Source organism: Saimiri boliviensis, chromosome 15, assembly GCF_048565385.1.
Source record: "Saimiri boliviensis isolate mSaiBol1 chromosome 15, mSaiBol1.pri, whole genome shotgun sequence".
NCBI classification, from domain to species: domain Eukaryota; kingdom Metazoa; phylum Chordata; class Mammalia; order Primates; family Cebidae; genus Saimiri; species Saimiri boliviensis.
This window is the reverse complement of record NC_133463.1, coordinates 56,602,406-56,623,598: the sequence shown is the minus strand read 5'-3', so window position 1 is coordinate 56,623,598 and position 21,193 is coordinate 56,602,406. Positions and strand designations below refer to the sequence as shown.

General features: G+C 32.4%; 1 protein-coding gene across 4 annotated transcripts in view; it reads right to left on the bottom strand.

Moving 5' to 3' along the window:
• OXR1 (oxidation resistance 1) overlaps positions 1-21,193 on the bottom strand; it is a 478,618-nt gene that overhangs the window by 44,840 nt on the left and 412,585 nt on the right. For all 4 annotated transcript variants that reach the window (XM_074387039.1, XM_039464477.2, XM_039464478.2 and 1 more), the window contains 2 exons: positions 11,544-11,693; positions 2,735-2,919 (listed from right to left, as the gene is read on the bottom strand). In XM_074387039.1, coding sequence (XP_074243140.1) covers positions 2,735-2,919; positions 11,544-11,693 — 335 coding nt within the window. The remainder of the gene's footprint in view (positions 1-2,734; positions 2,920-11,543; positions 11,694-21,193) is intronic.

Here is a 21,193-nt window from a genome sequence, read left to right as displayed (position 1 = left end):
GTAATTTAAAATGATGGTTACATGAAGTTTATGATAAATAAAATTACATGAATTCTTAATAAAAAGTATTAACATTTATACACATGTAGTTTGAGAACGATGTAAAATATGCTGAATAGAAAAGACTGGAAAGTAAGACAATACAAAAATAATTATCTTTGAATGGTAAAGCTGGGTAACTCTTTTTCTCTTGTTTTGGTTTTTGGTATTTTCCAATTTTTCTGTAACAAGTATGCATAATTTCTATAACTGGGATGGATAATTTTTTTAAAGTATTAATTAGTTGAAGCCAATATCTCTGTTGCCTTTGTATCTGATTCACCTTAAGAAACACAGGAATCTAGTTTGTTATTAAATATGCAATAGTGTCATCTACTGGTGATATACTCAAACTGCATCTATAGGGTGTTAGAACAGGACAAAAGTTTTGAGAAATTTTATCTGTACACTTAAAAAATTAGAAGATCCTTAGGTAAGAGATAAGTATAACAACTGTGACAGGATATATATTTAGGTAAGTGCCATGCCCTTCAGACTTAATATGCTGAAAAGTTAAACATTTATGTCAATGATGCTACTGTTGAATGTAATTCCAGACTAATACCTTGGAAATCAATCTCCCAAGGAGCATAAGACAGAAGAAAACCAATTAAATCTTAGACCTCATTTTTGCCATACATTACATTACTCTGCAAAACCACTGGTTTTATTTATCTGATTTGGTGTCAAATATTATTTTAAATCAATCCATAAGGTAGAATTTAAAGATATTTCTTTTTAAAGAAATATCTTTAAACGATTGTATCAAATCCAGGAGATACTTTCCAGATGACAGTGAATAATAAAACAGTGATTTGAAAGGGAAGAGCTCTACAGCATCCTTGTAGAATAGTTATGGATTGTTCAGAGTAAGAGAATCCCAAAGTACCACATTGCAAATGGAAAAGGCCAGGTGCCGTGGCTCACGCCTGTATAATCGTATCACTTTGGGAGGCCAAGGCAGGTGGATCACTTGAGGTCAGGACTTCGAGACCAGCCTCACCAACATGGTGAAACCCCATCTCCACTAAAATACAAAAATTAGCTGCACATTGTTCAGAATAAGAGAATCCCAAAGTACCATGTCACAAATGGAAAAGGACAACAAGGCCAGGTGCCCTGGCTCACACCTGTAATCCCAGTACTTTGGGAGGCCAAGGCCAGCATATCAGTTGAGGTCAGGAGTTCGAGACCAGCCTGGCCAACATGGTGAAACATGTCTCTACTAAAAATACAAAAATTAGCCAGATATGATGACAGGTGCCTTTATTCCCAGTTATTGAAAAGGTTAAGGCAGGAGAACTGCTTGAACCCAGGAGGCAGAGGCTGCAGATTGTGCTACTACATTTCAGCCTGGGTGGAAGAGTGAGACTTCATCAAAGGGAAGAAGGGAAGAAGCGAAGGGAGAGAGAAAGACAAAAAGAAAGAAAAGGAGGACAACAGAAAGAGAATCTCACCAATGACTCTCTCTCTTTTTCCATATGTATATTTATATAAAACTTTCTTCTTCCTTGAATGTAATCCTTTACTCTTTTACCTTTGTCTCATTCCATATCCACCCCCAATAATCCTTATTTGCTGAAACTGGCCTTGGATGATGGCCCACAAATATAACAAATGTGACTAATACAGAGGATAATAACACCTTATAGGAATTATCTGCAGCTCTAAAGATTAGTCTACCAAGTCAAAATAATATCTGTTAGGTGGAAGGTACAGTGGAGAGTTTTTGAGTAAAGGATTTTATTCTGTCACAGATATTCTACCAATTCATTTAGTCTTCCTCAGAAATAAAAATAATGTGTTCCTTTTTTTCCTTTGTAAGTTGCTCTGCCCCACAAGGGTTAATTTTAAAACAGCTATCATTCAGTCAGGCTAATACAGGGATATAAATATCAGTATCAGCTAAAGTAAAGATAATTTTAAAATGTTTAATAGTCATGTATGAAGGAATGAGTAGGTTATTTCCTAATATATTATTTTCTTCCTTGGTACTTCTCCTTCCCTTCTTTGTATACCTATCTTTATCATTTTCTCCTTTTATTTCTCATTCCTCATTTTCTTTCTGGACATTACTTTGGACAAGCATATTACTTTTAAAAGCTGTGTCCAAACTGTAGTCTCACAGCTACCTCAACACATCACACAAATCCCCTGACCAGTATATTCTAAAGTTAACTCTTTATGTTTGAGCAAGTTGTAGGTTTTCTTCCCTGTACTTTATATGGTATATTATACTAGGAGACAACAGTGCAAACACAGAAATCAACAAATTTTTTAAAAAGCTGTCTTGCCCACAGCAATGTCAGGTCTTTGCTCATGTGGCCTCTCCAAAATCCCACCTCTTCAGTCACTTCACTATCTCGACAGTGACTACTCACTGGGATAATTTAGAAGTCTGGAAGCTGTGTCTGAATAAAATGGGCTGGTAAACACTGAATTAAATGGGCACTATAGGTTACTTTTCAAATACCTGGTTCTCTGATAACATATACAAATACAAATCTAAGATAATTCCTAACTATCCCAGGTGTAAATTAAGAATAATCTTCTCAGTAATGCACCTATTTTTGTTTCATTATTGACAAAATAAATGGCAGTTATAAGAAAACTAATGATAATAGTTAAGGTATTAGACAAGGGACAACTATCTAGAAACAATAAAGTTGCAAAGGAATATAAATACCACTCTTACATGGGTAAGGATTCCTTTATTTTGCTATCCAAAATGTCTTTGTACATTGCAGCTGACATCACCTCTTCCATTGGACACATGATGCCATATTCCTCACAGCCATTCTCTTGAACCAAAGGGTCAGTTTTATGTGGATCGAACATTATATTATTTGGTGTAACTAGCAGCACACCACTGACTGTGCCCTGAGATGAAAAAAGAAAGTCACATTTAATCCTCAAGGTTGAAATTTCAAAAATTGTCTATTTTTACTAATTTTCTTCTGATGTTAGGCCATATATAAAAATAGTACACTCAGGAACTTTGGCATTCTCATGAAAGCATTTTTATTAAAACCCAAGTTTTCCCAGTAAATTCTCTTCTTTAGGAGAGGTAGAATATTATATTCCCCCAAAGACAATCAAGTAAGAAAATAAAATTTTCAAAATGAGTAAAATACTGAGTTACCTCATATCAGAAAGATAACTTCAGTAAGGTAAGAAGGGCCCATAAAATCGTGCAAGGCATGCACCATGTTTTATGTTAATTTGTGTACTGCTTTACTGTGTTATTCCCTCACTGAAAGTACCAAATACAGTGTCATGTATACAGTGCAGACTCAAAAATAATATGTTTGTTGATGATACAATCCATTATATTATTTTTTAAAAGATACCTTTTAAACATCTCTTTAAAAAATCTGTTTCCACTTGACTCGGCTACTACCTAGATTTGTGACCTTGGGTAAGGAGTCTCTGGGCTTATTTCTTCATTTGTAAAATTAGGTAGATTACATGATAGCTAAAGCATATAGTATATACACTTTTAACTTCAAATGAAAAGCTATGACATTTTAAATATATTTATGTAAATAGTGATATAGGGCAGACACAGTGGCTCAAGCCAGTAATTCCAGCATTCTGGGAGGCTAAGGTGGGTGGATCACTTAATGCCAGGACTTCCAGAACAGCCTGGCCAACCTGGTGAAACTCCATCTTTACTAAAAAACACAAATTAACTGAGCGTGGTGGCATCCACCTGTAATCCCAGCTACTTGGGAGGCTTAGGCATGTGAATTACTTGAACTCAGGAGGCAGACGTTGCAGTGAGCCGAGATCAGACCACTGTACTCCAGCCTGGGAAAGAGAGTGAGACTTTATCTCAAAAAAAATTAAATAAATAAATAAATAAATAAATGGTGATACAAATCGGCAAAGTTCAACCTTCTTATTTTATAAATGAGCCAACTAGGGTCCACAGGCAGCTGATCATCATAATACGAATATTTATTGAATATTTATATGTATCATGCTTTATATGTATATTGCTTATTTGATCTTCACAATCATAGCCCTGAGATGTGTAAAACCATTTCTATTTCACAGATGGAGAAGCTAATTTTGAGAAACACCTGGAAACTTGTCCTAAAAAGCCAGGATTTGAAGTCCAGGTAGTTCATGCTTTATGCTATATATAATCCCTCTGTATCCAAGTCACAAACTATAATCACCCAAGGGCACAACATTCCTTAATTTCATTTTCAAATTTCCAGTCCACTATATATCCTGTAAATGTAAAAATGAAGAATCAGAAAGAATTTTAAAAATAAACTAAATAGCTTCTTATCCAAAGGGAAAGAAAAACTCCAATCCCGACTGATTTGGCATCACACCCTCCTCCCAAGACCATATTAAGTTCCGTGAATTTATCTGGTTTAAGAATATAAAAATTAAGTCATGGCCTACATTGCCTTTAAAATGATCAAATAAAAAGTAAATCTACTAAAAATAGTCATCCAATCACAAGTGAAAAAAAGCTACTGCAGATGTTCAATATCATATACAGTAAATGCATGCAATATTGAAGAGAAGAGTATAAATGTATGTGCAGTTTCTTGAGGGAAAAGGAATCAACACAAAACTCTAAATAGCACCTCTTTTAGTTGAGGACATGGACCACCTAAATAAGGAGTAACTTTATATAAATCACAGCCTATTTTCTTTCAATTAATATTTTAATGAGATCCATACACATCAATTTGTATTCCTGGGTCACGTACCAACTCAAGTCAATGAGAGATGGTAAAGTATGTAGCAGAGAACATTTACATTGTCAGAGACAATCCAAGATATAGATAAACAGAAAGAGAGTACACGTGATGTAAATTAAAAAAAAAATTAAGGTTTCTAATCTTTCATAACTTCCTTTCTCTCATCTTTTGTAAACTTATTTAAGAAACAAAAACAACAAACAATCAGCTAGAAATAAAAAAAAATCAAACTCTAAATTCTCTGAAAGACTTTAGGTTACTCGTTTCATAAATTTCACATTTGCATTAGTTTTAATTGATTATCTGGTTCACTAGCATAATACTACATTTTGTCTTTTAGAAAGATTTTCACAAAGTCAGTGATAACTAGCTATGTATGATAGAAAAGGCCCAGTATAATGATAATGCTTTTAATTCTCAGTATACATAACATTACAATCTTAGTACTGTAACTATACAAGTCATTTGAAAAGCATCTCAAAACCATGCTTCTACTTTTTGGATTTGAAAGGGTTTGAAGCCCTATCCACTACATTTATCAATCTGCTAATGTTACTTTCCAGGAATCTCCCTTATGTGCTATTATTGAAAAGACACACTGACATATTCTTCAAGTTTTTTTTCCCTCTGCTACACTATCAAAGTTCCCATACAGCTGGGGCTTTCTGAAGTAATCTGTTAGATGTCATTCTCCATGAACCAAAAGTTGGCCAAGAGAAACATTTCTTCAACATAAAATTCATGAAAATGTTTTAAAAAAGTAAATTCTCAAATTCATTTGACCAAGCTGAAAATTGTAACTCATGCTAAAGCACTCGCTTCTCATTTTTTTTTTTTTTTGAGACAGAGTTTCGCTCTTGTTGCCCAGTCTGGAGTGCAATGGCGCGATCTCGGCTCACCGCAACCTCCGCCTCCTGGGTTCAGGTAATTCTCCTGCCTCAGCCTCCTGAGTAGCTGGGATTACAGGCACACGCCACCATGCCCAACTAATTTTTTTTTAGTATTTTTAGTAGAGACGGGGTTTCACCATGTTGACCAGGATGGTCTCGATCTCTTGACCTCGTGATCCACCCGCCTCGGCCTCCCAAAGTGCTGGGATTACAGGCTTGAGCCACACGCGCCCGGCGCTTCTCATTATTTTTAAAATGATTCATAATTCCTACATATTATCAGCATTATATTGAGACTATTTTGAGCAAGACGTTTTCAGTTAAATTATCTACTTAATCCACATGACCTTCAGAAACTTTAAGCATAGATTATCCTTTTGTTTTTTTTTTTATTTTATTTTACTTTATTTTTATTTTTATTTTTTGAGACGGAGTTTCGCTCTTGTTGCCCAGGCTGGAGTGCAATGGCGCGATCTTGGCTCACCGCAACCTCCGCCTCCTGGGTTCAGGCAATTCTCCTGCCTCAGCCTCCTGAGTAGCTGGGATTACAGGCACACACTACCATGCCCAGCTAATTTTTTGTATTTTTAGTAGAGACGGGGTTTCACCATGTTGACCAGGATGGTCTCGATCTCTTGACCTCGTGATCCACCCGTCTCTGCCTCCCAAAGTGCTGGGATTACAGGCTTGAGCCACCGCGCCCGGCCAGATTATCCTTTTGTATTAACAACTTCCATTTCCTTACGTGCAATTACCTGACTAATCTTCTAAGGAGAAATTATTTCTATTAGAAAATAAAGTTAAAAAAAGAAAATAAAGTCTATCTGTAAAAGAAAAAATACCACTTCAATTACAATATTTCTGTAAATACTAACAGATAAAAATTACTATAATCTGGGAATCCACCCTAGCAAAGAGAAAAGCATGTACTGATATTTTTTCAGTCTTACATCCATAATAACTTAACCATTATAGTAATTGTTGAAAAGTTTCCATCATTGTTACATAAATAACCTTTTCTACAATCACTTGTGTGAAGATGAAAAAAGAAAAAAACTTCCATGAAAAAAGCACCACTTCCTGCTTATTTCCTTCTGTGCAGCAAAATACAGAGTCAGCCTACAACAAGGGATTATGTTCCAAAAACATTAGGCTGCAGGTCATTCCTAATCCTGTCAATAACTTTATTTTTGCTTTAATCCTTAAATAAAATTTTTATCCAGATATCAAATGAACTTCTGCTTCTAGCCAAGAACTAATGCTGCCTAAAACTACTATAGACACACACACACACACACACACACACACACACACACACACACATATGTGAGTAAAATAACTGTTTTCAGATACTGGAATGCTAGGCAGTGATACCTGAATAAAGTGAAAAACAAATATGATCAGCTTTTTGATTACCCAAGCATACTGAGTGGATAAAGTTTTCAGTCCACAGGCAGAGAAAAAAAACGGCAAAACAAACGAACAACCCAGAAATGAGCACTGTCCAGTGAGAAAGCTTTAGAGGTGTAAAAAGCATTCCTTTCAAGCTTTGAACTGAGTACTGATTACCACCTACATGTATAGCAGCTATCCAAGGATAAGAGGATACTTGAAAGGAGCAGAAGAAACGGAACTCAGTGTCCACAGACAGAGCAAGAATAGTTCATGTTCTCACTAAACATTAGAGCAAAAAAATCCTGTATTTACAAAGCCTCAGAATACTTACAAGTGTATTGTCTTAGTAAGGGGAAAAATTAGCTACAGACTAAAGGCCACTCTGGTCCTGTCTAACAAAACTTATGAAGAAGCCATTACCAAGTGATCATCAAAGGAAAAAAGGCCATGATAGGATCAAGAAATAACTGTATCCCAGAAAAAAAGTGCAAGAATATATGTAGGAATACAAAAATATTCAGTATCCAGTTACACAAAATTTATGATGTCTGGTAGCCAATCAAAAATTACCAGACATGTAAAGACAAAGAAAAAAATGAACTGCATTAAAGAGAAAAATCAATGAACACAAACAGACCCAGAAGTAACAGCAATGAAAGAATTAAAACCACAGTCAATAATATAGAAGAAAGATTGTACACAGAAAGTATGGATATGGAAAATATAAGAGACCCAGTATGAACTTACAGGGAGAAAAACTACAATGTTTGAGATGAAATATGCTGGATAGGATTAACAGCAGATTAGCCATAGCAGAAAAAAAAATAGTGAATTTAAAAAGAAGCAATTAAAATTATCCAAAATGAGAAAAGCAAAAAAAAAAAAAAAAAAAAAAAAAATGAATGGAGTATGAGGGAGCTGTAAGACACAACGTCAAGCAGTCTAAAATATGCAGAATTGGAATTCCCAAAGAATAGGAAAGAGAGGATGGAAGACAAAAAATATTTGAAGAAATCTGGCCAAATATTTTCCAAATTTGATATGAACTATAAACCTACAGAACCAAGCTAAATGAACCCTAAGCAAAACAAATAGAAAAAATATACCAAGGCACATCCTAATAAAATTGCTCAAAATCAGTAATAGAACATCATTAAGTGCAACCAAAGAAAGACACATATTTTAACAGTACAGCAAACATAAAAATAACATAAAATCTCACTTCAGAAAAATGCAAGCCAGAAAACAGTGGAGTAACATCTTTGAAGTTCTGAAAAGAAAGAAAACTCATCAACTGAAAATTCTGTCTAGTGAAAATATCTTTCAAAAATGAAGAGGATATCTGGGTAGAAAATTAGCATATAAGAAGATGCTCAATATAATATATCATTAGGGAATTTCTAATTAACAGAGTGAGATACTACTACTACAGATCTATTAGAATGGCTGAAATCTAAAACACTGAAAACATCAAATGTTAGTGGAAGCTGTGGAATAGGGATTCCCATTGCTTTTTGGATACAAAATAACACAGGCTCTTTAGAAGAGTTCATCAGTTTCTTAAGAGATAACAATGGTCTTCACATACCATCCAGCAATCATGATCCTTGATATTTATCTGAATGAGGTGAAACCTTACCACACAAAACATGCACATGAATGTTTAGAGTAACTTTATTTATAAGTGCCAAAACTTAAGAGTGATGAAGAGGTCCTTTAGTAAGGGAATGGATAAACTACAGTATGTCCACTCAATGGAGTATTATTCAGTAATTTAGTTAAAAAAAAAATTAGGTGTCAAGCTGCAAAAGAAATGGAGGAAACTTAAACACATATTTCTAAGTCAAAGAAGCCAATATGAATTCACACAATCATACTCTATAATTCCAACTATATGATACTCTAAAAAAGGCTATAGAGACAATAAGAAGACTATTAGTTACCAGGAGTTCAGGGAAAGAAAAGGAAGGAGGGATGAAAAAATGATGCATAGAGAATTTTTAGCCCAACAGAACTAATCTGATAATACTGTAATAATAGATAAAGGTCATTATACATTTGTTAAAGCCCACAGAATATACAACATGAGAGAATCTTAATATAAACCATGAGCTTTCCTTGGTGCCTGAATACTGGTTCATCAATTCAAACAAATATAGCACACAAAAGTAAGATGTTAATAAGGGAAACTGGGAAAAGGTGGAGAGTGTAAATATGAATTCTACTTTCTGCTCAATTTTTCTGTCCACTTAAAACTGTTCTAAAAATGAAAGTATATTAATTTAAAAATATTCAATGGACCAAAAATGGATAAAATGTCATAAAATAAAAAAGTTAGGGATCCTTTTTTTATAAATAATTTTGAAAATATATATAAACATGATAGTAACATTTAATAAAATAAGAAAAAATAAATGCTTTTTTAAAGCAAATAAACACTGACAGAATTTATCACTAGCTGACCTACACTGCAAGAAATTTAGAAGTCCTTAAATAAAAGGAAAAATGATACAAACAGAAATCTGGATCTATAAAAAAGGAATGACAAGTGTAGGGAATAAGTAAGTAGATAAATGAAATAGACTTCACTCTTATTTTAAAAATGATTTTAAATTAACTTTTTAAAGCAAAAATAATAATGTATTGTGGTGTTTACAACATGTAGAAATAGAAAGTGTTACCATAAGAACACAAGGGCTGGAAGGGGAAAATAAAAGTATACTGTTATAAGGTGTGTGAACTATATGGAAAGTGGCATATATAATATCATGCTACTTAAACTGAGAATGTGACATATTAAAGATACATATTATAAACTCTAAACAGACATTACCATAAGAATGTTACAGTCAATAAGCCAACAAAGGAGAAAAAACTATTTTTAAAATCTTAATGTGAAAAAAAGCAGAAAGAACAAACAAAAAACGAATAGCAAGATGGTAGAGTCAAACCTAACCATATCAGCAATCATACTAAATTAATGGCAGAGATTATCTAAAGAAGCAAGATCTAACTATATGCTAATGACAAGAAATTCACTTTCTAAAGACACAGGCTATGAATAGAAGAATGAAAAAAGATAAAACATGTTAACACTTATCAAAAGGAAGCTGAATTAACTATTTATTAGTATCCATCAAAGTAGATTTCATAGCAAAGAATATTACCAAGAATAAAGAGCGTCTTTCATAATAACAATTAAGTCAATTAATCAAGACAACATAAAGAATCTTAAACATTTTTAAACCTAACAACGTTTTCAAAATACATTAAAAAACTGATAGAACTTAAAGGCAAAAATAGATAAATCAACAATAATAATGAGATAGTTCAAAATTCTTCTGTCAATAACGGATAGAACAGACAGAAAATCAGAAATACAGGACAACACTATCACTCAACTTGATTTGACATTTGTGGAATATTCCACCCAACAACAGCACCCAAAGATAGCACATTCTTTTAAAATGCACACATTACATTTATTAAATATATCACAGTCTAGACCGTAAAACAAGTCTAAATAAATTAAGCTTTCAAATAGTAGTATGTCCTCTGATCGCACAGAATCAAATTAGAAATTGGTAAAATAAAGTTATCTAGAAAAATGAAACATTCTCAAATGGGTCAAAAAAGAAACCAAGAGAAAATATTTTGAAGTGAATGAAAATGAAAATACAACATATCAAGACATTGGGATGCATCTGAAACAATATTTAAGGGGAAATGCATACCACTAAATGCTTAATGTATTTCTAATACTCATAAATTTATGAATTAGGCCTATAGAGAAATAGTTCTCATTTTTGACTTCTAAAGGCAGTATCATGTTATACATTTTTTTTGAGCAAAACCTGGAGTTTATTTTCCAACTCTATTTCTTTACTGTATTTATATTCCCTTTTCAGATTAAAAGTTTTTGCTTAGAAAAGCAGCAAAGTGCAGTAGATAAAATAGATTCTGACAAGGTTTGAATTCTGGCCATAATAGGGAGATCTTGGACCTATTAACCTTTCCTGTTTTGTTTTTCCCTGTAGAAAGGAAATATGGCTTATTTCACAGGATTGTTTTGAGTTGATAAAATAAGTCAGACACTCTCAAATAGTTTCCAGCATACAGTAGGTACTCAATAAATACTAGTTATCTTCTTATTTGTGTGTCATACTAGGTATGCAGAAGTTCATACTCCACATAGTACCCAGTAGAGGTCATTTTATTCATGCTTTTGAAATACCCTACCAACGGCAAATTAGCTGTGCCCTACTCTAATCAATTTACTTAAAAATTCCATTACCTTTTACAATTACAATAGATCACCAGACTCTAAGTTATAAACAACATCCATACTAACCCAAAATAATAGTATCCCCAATGCCTTTTTTTAGTATTCAAGCATTTGCTAACATTGATGACTTAATATGTAACTGCAAAACTATCATATGTTAGTAATAACTGAAGCATGATTGAAGATTTTCCCTAAAGTGTCATTCTTTACCTTGCCACTGGTGATATATTTGCAATTAATTTTAAGAAATTTCTCAGTAAATGCTTCCTCCTCCTCAGAAGTTGAAGATATAACTCGTGCAGGTCGAATACCCGTGAAAGTAGATGAGGGAGTCATTTCTTTCGGATGGACATCAGGATTCTTTTTTTTTTTTTAAAAAAAAAAAGGAAAGAAAAGCAGAAAACAAAATAAAAATGATTACATTATTAAAAAGTCAAATGAATAGCTTTCCCCAATAAGCGTTGTTCCATCTCACCACATTCTGGAAATCAGCCCAAAATATTATTATGTAAAAATTATAGAAAAAAAGTGGTACTGTTTTCATATTCAATAAAGATCACAAACACAGGTTAAACTTACATTTATAGTGTTTTTTGATAGAGAGGTAGATACATATATCTACCTGTATATTTTAAAAAGTAATCATCTGGAGAACACTGAATACTACATGTCTTGTACCCTCACCCAACACATACACACATGTGCACACACACTCAATGCTCTGAATTAAACAATTGGTTTTGATAAGACCATGTAATATAATATCCATCAAGTAGTGGGAGCAGAAAAAATGTTGAAAGCTTGCCTTTAGTACCTAAGTATACAGAACCCATGCACTGGAATAGCCTTTTAAATCTCAAGCTACAGTTGATAAATCCCATTCCACTAGATCACAAGCTTCTTAACTTTTTTTGGTGCCACTGACCATTTTTGTAGTGAAGCCTATAAATTAGCTTTTCAGAATGTTTTAGAATGATCAAAATAAAATACAGAATTATAAGAAAAAACAATTAAATTGAAACAACAAAGTATCAAAACTTTTTAAAAAAACAAACTAGAGCTATAGTTTTATATATATATATATATATATATATATATATATATATATATATAATTCTATATATTTATGCTTCTTTATTAAATACATTAAATAACACAAGATTTAGTGGTGATTCTGGACTCTGATCATTCTAGGTTTGAATGTAAATTGTAACGTAATGGCCATGAGCAACATTTTGTATTCTCCACAACAATTCTAGGGTGATCTGAAAATATCTGTAAGTCCTACTGAGGACAAAGTCACAGGTATGCCAGGTATACCTGAAAAGAGCTATCAAACCTGAACATAACATTTTCTCTCCTAATAAATGGATATAATTCCTTCAACCCATATAAGGGCAGAATTTTTACACCTCCTTTCACATATCTACATAAAATGTAGGGCTAAATCCCTAGCACTGGGGCAGATATTTAACAAGTGTTAGTTGAAGGAGGGACAGACAAATGCAAAATATTGCAAAACAATGGTATTTGATATAATTCCATTGTTTTAAAAAACGTAAAATGGAATGAGATTTTAAGTTTCATGACACTGTTCAATCATTAATATCTAGTAACAAAATTTTCTTCCATCTTTTTGTTTTAAAATACAAATTAACTTGGCATTCATCTTGTTGTCTTTGGTAGTTATTATATCTAATGAGAGTTTTATATCGTATATAAATTCAGTTAGTACAAATAAGCATGTGATATTAATAAAAATCTCAATGATATTTATGAATACTTGTTATTTCTAAGTATGTCATATGGACTCTCATTTAATTTTTAAATCACTCATATGAAGTATTTAACCACTCATATGAAGTATTTTTTAAGGAAAGTTATGCTTAGCCAAGTTTGAAAGCTTGCCAAATGAGTAAGAAGACGCAAATCTATGTTATCAACACATGAACTAGTGAGCTTAACTTAAGCTATCAACAAATTTTGTGATTGCTCAATTACTCCAAAATCGAGTTAACAATATTATTATATAGCAGGTAACCATGTTATACACACAAATATATATGTTTCTATATATATACTATAGCTCTTGTACCCTCACCCAACATATACACACATATGCACACTCAGATGCTCTTGAATTTAAAAAAAAAAGGAATGAAAAGCAGAAAACAAAAAAATGAGCACATTATTAAAAAGTCAAATGAATATACATATTCATATAAAACATTTTAATAGGGAGATAGATACACATATCTGTCTATAAATTTAAATATGAACATAGTGTATATGATTTATGTGATTTATGTGTTATTTACACATTTGCATGGTATTTATATTCATAGTTTTATTATAATATATAAGCTTACATTTAATATTATATGGTAAGGTATGTATAGCACAAGTTGTATATTGTTATATTAAAATTTAAGCCTAAAAGCATTAAAGTTAAAATCATTTTATATATATATATATTTATACACACACATATATACACCCCCCGCCACACATACAGTCAAATGCTTTCCTTAAATGAAGATATGCCTTGTTGAACAATATATCCTCTGAGGTTACCTAAAAGTCTCAACTCAGTATCTATAGCAATATCAATTTGTCAATGTAATCCTTTTAAAAAGAATACGAGATTAGCAAATGCTCAAAGCAAAGCATAAAAAGATGATTACTTTTAAAAATGATCTAAGTTGTTCTGAGGAATTACCAGACCTCACTGTAACTTACATAAATGTACATTATTCAAAGTATTAATATCCCTAGGTAGATGGTTTTGACTGCTATTTGTAAACTGTGATTCTTAATGCAGTGATGTTACAGCTTATCTGAGGGTTTTCTGATGCTTCTCTGTATATTTTTGTTTTAGCCACCAGAGAGGGTCCTTAAAAATACAGAAATATAAACATCTTTATCTGTCTGTCTAGCCTCATTATTGCTCAACCCAAGTGTTCAAATGTGAAAAAGCAAGGCATTGCTAGGGTAAATGATTTATAAAAAGTTTAATCATCACTTAGAGTCATCTTTTTTTTTGCCTATATGATTTGTATATTATTATAAATTATTATCATACATGAATTAACAAATCTAAACTGTCCAGTTTCCCTCTTGCCTTGGCCTTACATATAGTATTTTTGCCCTTTTGTGACTGAGAATTTGTAGAAGGTAGGTGGAAGTCAAAGGAAGACTGAGGAGGGAAAATCACACAAGCACAGAAATATTAACATTTGTATCTACTTCATGCAACATATATACAATATATCCTTTAAAGAAAACTTCTACTTTTAAACCATTGTATATATATTTTTTTCTTCAATCCAATATATATGATGATGGCCATTTACTGTCTATAAATTATATTTAATCGTCTCTCAGAATTCGTTTAAATTATACTTCTTGGGAACAAGAACTTAAGGTTGTTTAAAATCAAATATAGAACAAAATAAAAAAATTAAAATATCAGTGTAAAAATACAATGCAGTTGTAAAGAACACCATTACTGTTGCATTGGGGGTTTTGAATTTGGCTCTGAGGTTTTTAGCAACCAGGTTAAAAGCAAAGCAGGATTAAATTTTAATTCTATTTATGGAAATAGTTCTCCCAACTGGAATCTACGGGAAAAAAAGACCCTTTCACCCAGTAATTCACCCATTTCTTTTGATGTTAAAAATACAAGATTTCTTCTATACAAAGTATTTGTTTCTTAAAACCTTCACAAACACTAAGTCCTATTATAAAGTTCAATTTTTCAGATACTAACCATAAAATGTTGTTTTGAGAATATAAGACCAAGGTATAATTATAGCATAACCTATTAAAAAGTAAATATTAAAAAACAATTCCTAAGTTATTTAAAATTAGTTTAAAAGCATCAAAGCAAAATTATATGTAATAATATGAACATAGTATATATGATTTGTGTGATTTACATATTTACATAGTATTTATATTTATAATTTTATTATATAAGCTTACATTTAATATTATATAAGGTATATATAGCACAAGTTGTATGTTTTTATATTAAAATTTCATTCTAAAAGCATTAACGTTAAAATTGTAATTTAGGAAAAATTAAAATTTATATATTCTATAAAACAGATAAAACATGTTTTATATATATTTTATGTAATAGATATTAGTGCTTTTAAGTTTAAATATATGTATACTCAATATATGCACAGAGAGACAGAGAGAAAAGAGAGGTATGTTTTTGAATTGTTTAAGGATGTCATATAGGAGAGCAATTCCTGAAGCACAGGAAATATTTAACCTTTTTAAACTACTTTGATATTCCTAACTAAAATTGTTTTAATTTCTTGCATGTCTGCTACTACTTGTAATTAACATCTATTTTCAGGTACACAGGGATACAACTTCAAGATGCCAACTAATTATGTGACTATCATGATTAAAAGAGAAGTTTTTTAAAAAAAGTTTTCACAACATTTTACAAGTATTCACAAGCTCCCCAAAACTCTACGAGAAATTAACTTCACCCTCTGACATATTTATAAGTGAAGAAAATTCACTAAACGTCTCTAAAAAATCTTACTTGACTAGAGGTAGAAAGTCTTCTAAATTTCCCCTTTTCTTCAAAGATAAAAAACATAAAATTCTTTAATATAAAGAAAATTCTATAATATAAATTCTAAAATTCTAATTTTATGAGGCGATGTTAGGGGTTGACTGTCTCCCCCAAAATGATATGCTAAAGTCCTAATCTCCAGTATCTCAGAATGTGACCTTATTTGAAAGTGGGATTTTTCAGATGTAATTATTAATTTAAGCTGAGGTCATACATGAGTAGGGTGGGCCCTTAATCTGACATGAGTGGTTTCCTTATATAAAGAAGAGATCACCATGTAAAGCATACATACAGGAAAAAGATGGCCATGTCATAATCAAGGCAGAAAGTGATGATATATTTACAAGATAAGGAATACCAGTGGTATCTGGCAAACACCAGCTAGAAGAGGCAAGAAACTATTCTTCCCTACAGGTTTCAAATGGAACATGGTCATACCAACAGTCTGATTTCAGACTTCCAGCCTCCAGAACTGTATGATAATAAATTCCTGTTGTTGTAGCCCAACCAGTTTGTCACCCTTTGTTAAGAGAATACTACGAAACTAACATAGGCAATTAATAATTTTTAAGTTAACAGTAGAACAAGATATTAAAAAGTCTAATCTTAAATATTTTGAGTAGAGGAGAAAAAAGAAATGCATGGCTTTTTTTCACCTTTTCATCCTTTTAAATATTTCTAATTTATCTCCTATATTTTTATTTTTGCGTTGGCCAGGCAAAAATTTCATGCATTACTTCCACGCAGTTTACTACAAACATTCTAGTTCCTACAAACTGTGACACATATATTTTAATTGTCTCAGTTACAGAGTACCTGCACTTGCTGGTAGTCATCATTTCATTACTTAGGCAGTACAAAAAGTAGTTAAGAACACAACACAGAATCTGAACCTTGACTGCCAGATTTTAAATCTCAGTTCTACCACTTACCAACCATGCGACCCTGTGTAAATTACTCATTCTTCTCTCTATGCGTTACTTTCCTCATTTCTAAAATATAGACTGTGAATATTGTACCTACCTCATGGGGTTATTTAAAAATTAAAGTTACAAAGTAATTAAAGTGTTATTTTAGACATTAATTAAAATTATAAAATGAAGAGAGTAAATATATAGTAAGCACTCTTTAAGTAAAAAAAAAAAAAAAAATAGCCACTGTAGCAGTATAATCACAGCCTATCCTTAAAAAAGATATAATATGCCTACATTCTATTGCTATTTTATATTTTTTCCTCTTTCCTCCTTTAGGACTTCCTGGGACTTCCCCAGAATCTCTTAATAGTATTTTTTTCCAAATTACATTGTCTTATAACCATGTGTATTCAATTGTTATTAATAAATATTCTACTTGTATCATACTTTAGACTGATTATTCTATTGTGAAGTGTTTTATCTTAAAGAGAATATGACTATCTACATATCCCACCCTTCAACAGAGTATACTGATATAAGTACTTTAAAACAATTTGTTTTCTATATTATTTAGTTTAAAATTCTTCCTCTGAAATTCATCCTAAATATATCACATTAGCAATTTTAATCTAAAATGGCATTAGCATAATGGGTCAACTTAAGGGACAAAGGAGAAAAACCAAAGGAGTACAAAACAAAAGTGGGAGTCTATATTTATTTTAAAAACGAGAGATTTAAAGAATCTTAGGAAGATGATAGTGCAAAGTGGTAGCTATTACTATACACACTTTTTTAATGATTAAATATTGCTTAACTCTTTGGGTCCAAGTATTTATTTAGCAAGAGCGGTGTTTCTGAGTTATCATTTTTCGGCTATAAAGTAGTAATAAACAATATGGGCTCTGAACCAAGCCTGTCTGGGTTAGAATCCTAGCTCAGCTACTAGCTGAGTGACATTAGATACAAAATAGTTAACTTCTCCTCAGTTTCTTCCCCTATAAAATGGATATAGTTATTGGTCAGGTACTAGAAAAAACAGATGGCACATCAAAATGAGCTTTTTTTTTTTTTTTTTTGAAACAGAGCCTTGCTCTGTAGCCCAGGTTGAAGTGCAGTGGCACAGCTCACTGCAAACCCTGCCTCCTGGGTTCAAGTGATTCTCCCAACCTTAGCCTCCTAAATAGCTGGAATTACAGGTGCCCACCACCACCATGCCTAGCTAATTTTTATATTTTTAGTAGATGCAGGGTTTCACCATGTTGGCCAGGATAGTCTTGAACTCTGACCTCAAGTGATCTGCCTGTCTCAGACTCCCAAAGTGCTGGGATTACTGGTGTAAGACACCATGCTGATGGAAATTAAGTTAAGAGGATTTAATTATGAACCTATTTACAAAGGTACATATGATGTACAAAAACCTAGGATGAATAATAACAGAAGACTTATTGTCACCTCTATACCTAAAGAGGTAAGAGGGAGAAACAGATGTCTAAATTTAGAGAAGGCTCAATGGAAAGGGCTGACAAAAGATGTGAGGAAATGCTGAAGAATGTGTTCACTTTGAGGTAACCTTGTAGGAGAATAAATGATCCCCCATCTTATTCTCTCTTCCCTTTTCTCTTATGTTCTGCTACTGCTTTAGAAAGACCAACTTCAACAGAAGCAAAAGGGCAAGAGAGAGTCCAATGATGCAGTATACCACCCAAAGGACAATACAGAATATAGAGTAAGTTTGGAGGGGCAACCACAGACAGCTAGGCCAAGTGCCTACCTCATAAATTGGTCAGTAATAAATGATAATACTTTTAAAGTGCTCTGAATTATACCAGTTGCAATAGTAAATTGTAGCTATTTTTATGATTTTTACCATTACTTTGGTACTAGCTCCTTTTATGTTTCTTCTTCCACATATGAAGAAAAAAGTGAAAAAGAAACAAAAAATTGTTTTACCATGGAAATTCCCAAAAGACAGTATTTTTAAGTGAAAATAAATTATTCAAAAAAACCATTGGAAGTCTTTATGCTGACAAAGCCAGGAATATATGCTTAGCTTCATAGTAAACCACTACTGAGCTGGACATTCAAAAATTCATCAGTGGTTTTTGGAAATATAAACTGATAATTTCTGGTAAAAACATATAATAACACTAATAGATGTCATTTTAATTAATGTAATGAAAATACAAATTATATCTAATAAAGCATAATATCCTTACTTCTAAGGAATTTATATAGCATGAGAGCCATAAAACCCAATAATTGTAATATAGAGGTATAGGCACTTGAGATATGCAGAGAGTCACAGAAATATTCTTGGATCCTGGTAATAAATATAATTCTCAGGAAAAAAAATAGAACTAAAATTTGCAAAATCCCTTTTGTAAGAATTATTTCTAACTATTGCCCATTATCTCTTTGATGGCAGGTAAAGACTATCATTCCATGTAAAGGGAAGTTCACAAACTCTTTTTTTTTTTAAATTATTTTATATTTCATTAGTTTTTAGGGAGCAGGTAGTGTTTGGTTACAGGACCAATTTCTTTATTGGTGATTTCCGAGATCTTGGTGCACTCATCACCTGAACAGTGTACACTGTTCCCAATGTTTAATCCTTTATCTCTCGCCCTTTCCCCAAGTCCCCAAAGTTCACTGTACCATTCTTATGCCTTTGCGTCTTTATAGCTTAGCTCCCACTTATGAGTAAGTACATCCTCCGACGTTTAGTTTTCCATTCCTGAGTTACTTCATTTACAATAGCAGTCTCCAATTCCATCCAGATTGCTGTGAATGCCATTATTTCATTCCTTTTTATGGCCGAGTATTATTTCATGGTATTTATACATACAACCTTTTGTTTACCCACTTGCTGAGTGATGGGCATTAGGGCTGGTTCCATATTTTTGCGACTGCAAATTGTTCTGCTATAAATATGCACATGCAAGTATCTTTTTCGTAGAATGACTTATTTTCCTCTGGGTAGATACTTAGTAGCAAAATTGCTGGATCAAACAGTAGATGTACTTTTAGTTCTTTAAGGAATCTCTTACCTCTTTTTTTGATCTATCCCAGGGACAAAGAATTTACTCATGTCACTGGTCAAATTAGAGGAAGTTTTTCGGTCCATCTTTGAAAGTAGCTAAGTCACTGAGGATTAAAATATCATTCACATAACTTTATTCTCTCCATCTCTTTCAGTCAAATGGCAAAAGTAAGAAGGGACACATTTTCACATAGGTTGAGGCCTGGCCTTGTTGCTCCCTTAAGTTTCAACATTTTCTTTTCTTTGATCTTATACCTTCCAAGAAAGCCAATAGACAGGCAGATCTGAGTTAAAGTCAAGGAACAGGAAGAGACCCCACAGGTTTCTAGTCAGGCATGATGCTACAGCCTAGATTTTCATAATTCTGCTTTAGGGTTTGAAACACAGGCTCAGTTAACCTATGGCCACATAGTTACTTTGTCATTGCCTCTTATGAGTACATCTCTTTCTAAGTCCCATAGGGAAATGGCATAGCTAAGTACAAAAAGGTATTCAGTGTCATTTGGTAAGTAATACCTACCATTAAAATCTGACATCTTATCAATGATGACAACAAATGTAATATATTCCTTTCATGTGACTGCATTCTAAAGTACAGAATTACCATATTTATATAAATAAGATATCCAACAAATAAATAAATAAGACCTAATTTCTCTCTCTCTCATACATACACACATGCAGAAAAGAGTTCTTGGGAAAGGGGAAAAATAGTTATCAAGTGGTACACTAGAGCTTAGAAATAATTATAGGCAAATTAACAATAAAAATTTGTTTTGTTATTAGTTTGCTTAACATCTGTTATCTTAAGCTTTGAGTGTAAGTTGAGGCAAAGAAAAGGCTGTATCCTAAAGTCAAGAGAACACCACAGAAGAATCTCCCACAGGAATCTAGCCATTTAATGAAGAAACAGTCTTTTACATGTAAACATTAGTCGTTACAAAAATAGAAAATTATCATTAGCTTTAATGGTTAATTTACTTAGAAGAGCAAAGAAATATATAATCCCTTTCAGAAGATTTTAATCAAAATTATTAAATAAAGTGTAGTTCCCTGAAATTCATTTGTAAAATGTAACTTATTAGAACACTCATTCCTTAGAAATGCTAGATAAATTAATCTATGGTAATTCTTCGATGACAAAGATGATAAATTATTTTTTAAAAGGCAGTGTGTCAAAAATAAATTCAAGAGTTCTGAGTACTATGTATATACTTATTCACTTATAAATGAAATAGACATCAAATTGGACATGAACTTCCTCTATTGTGATAACATCATGTTTGCTGGGTAAGACTGCTTTGTAAGT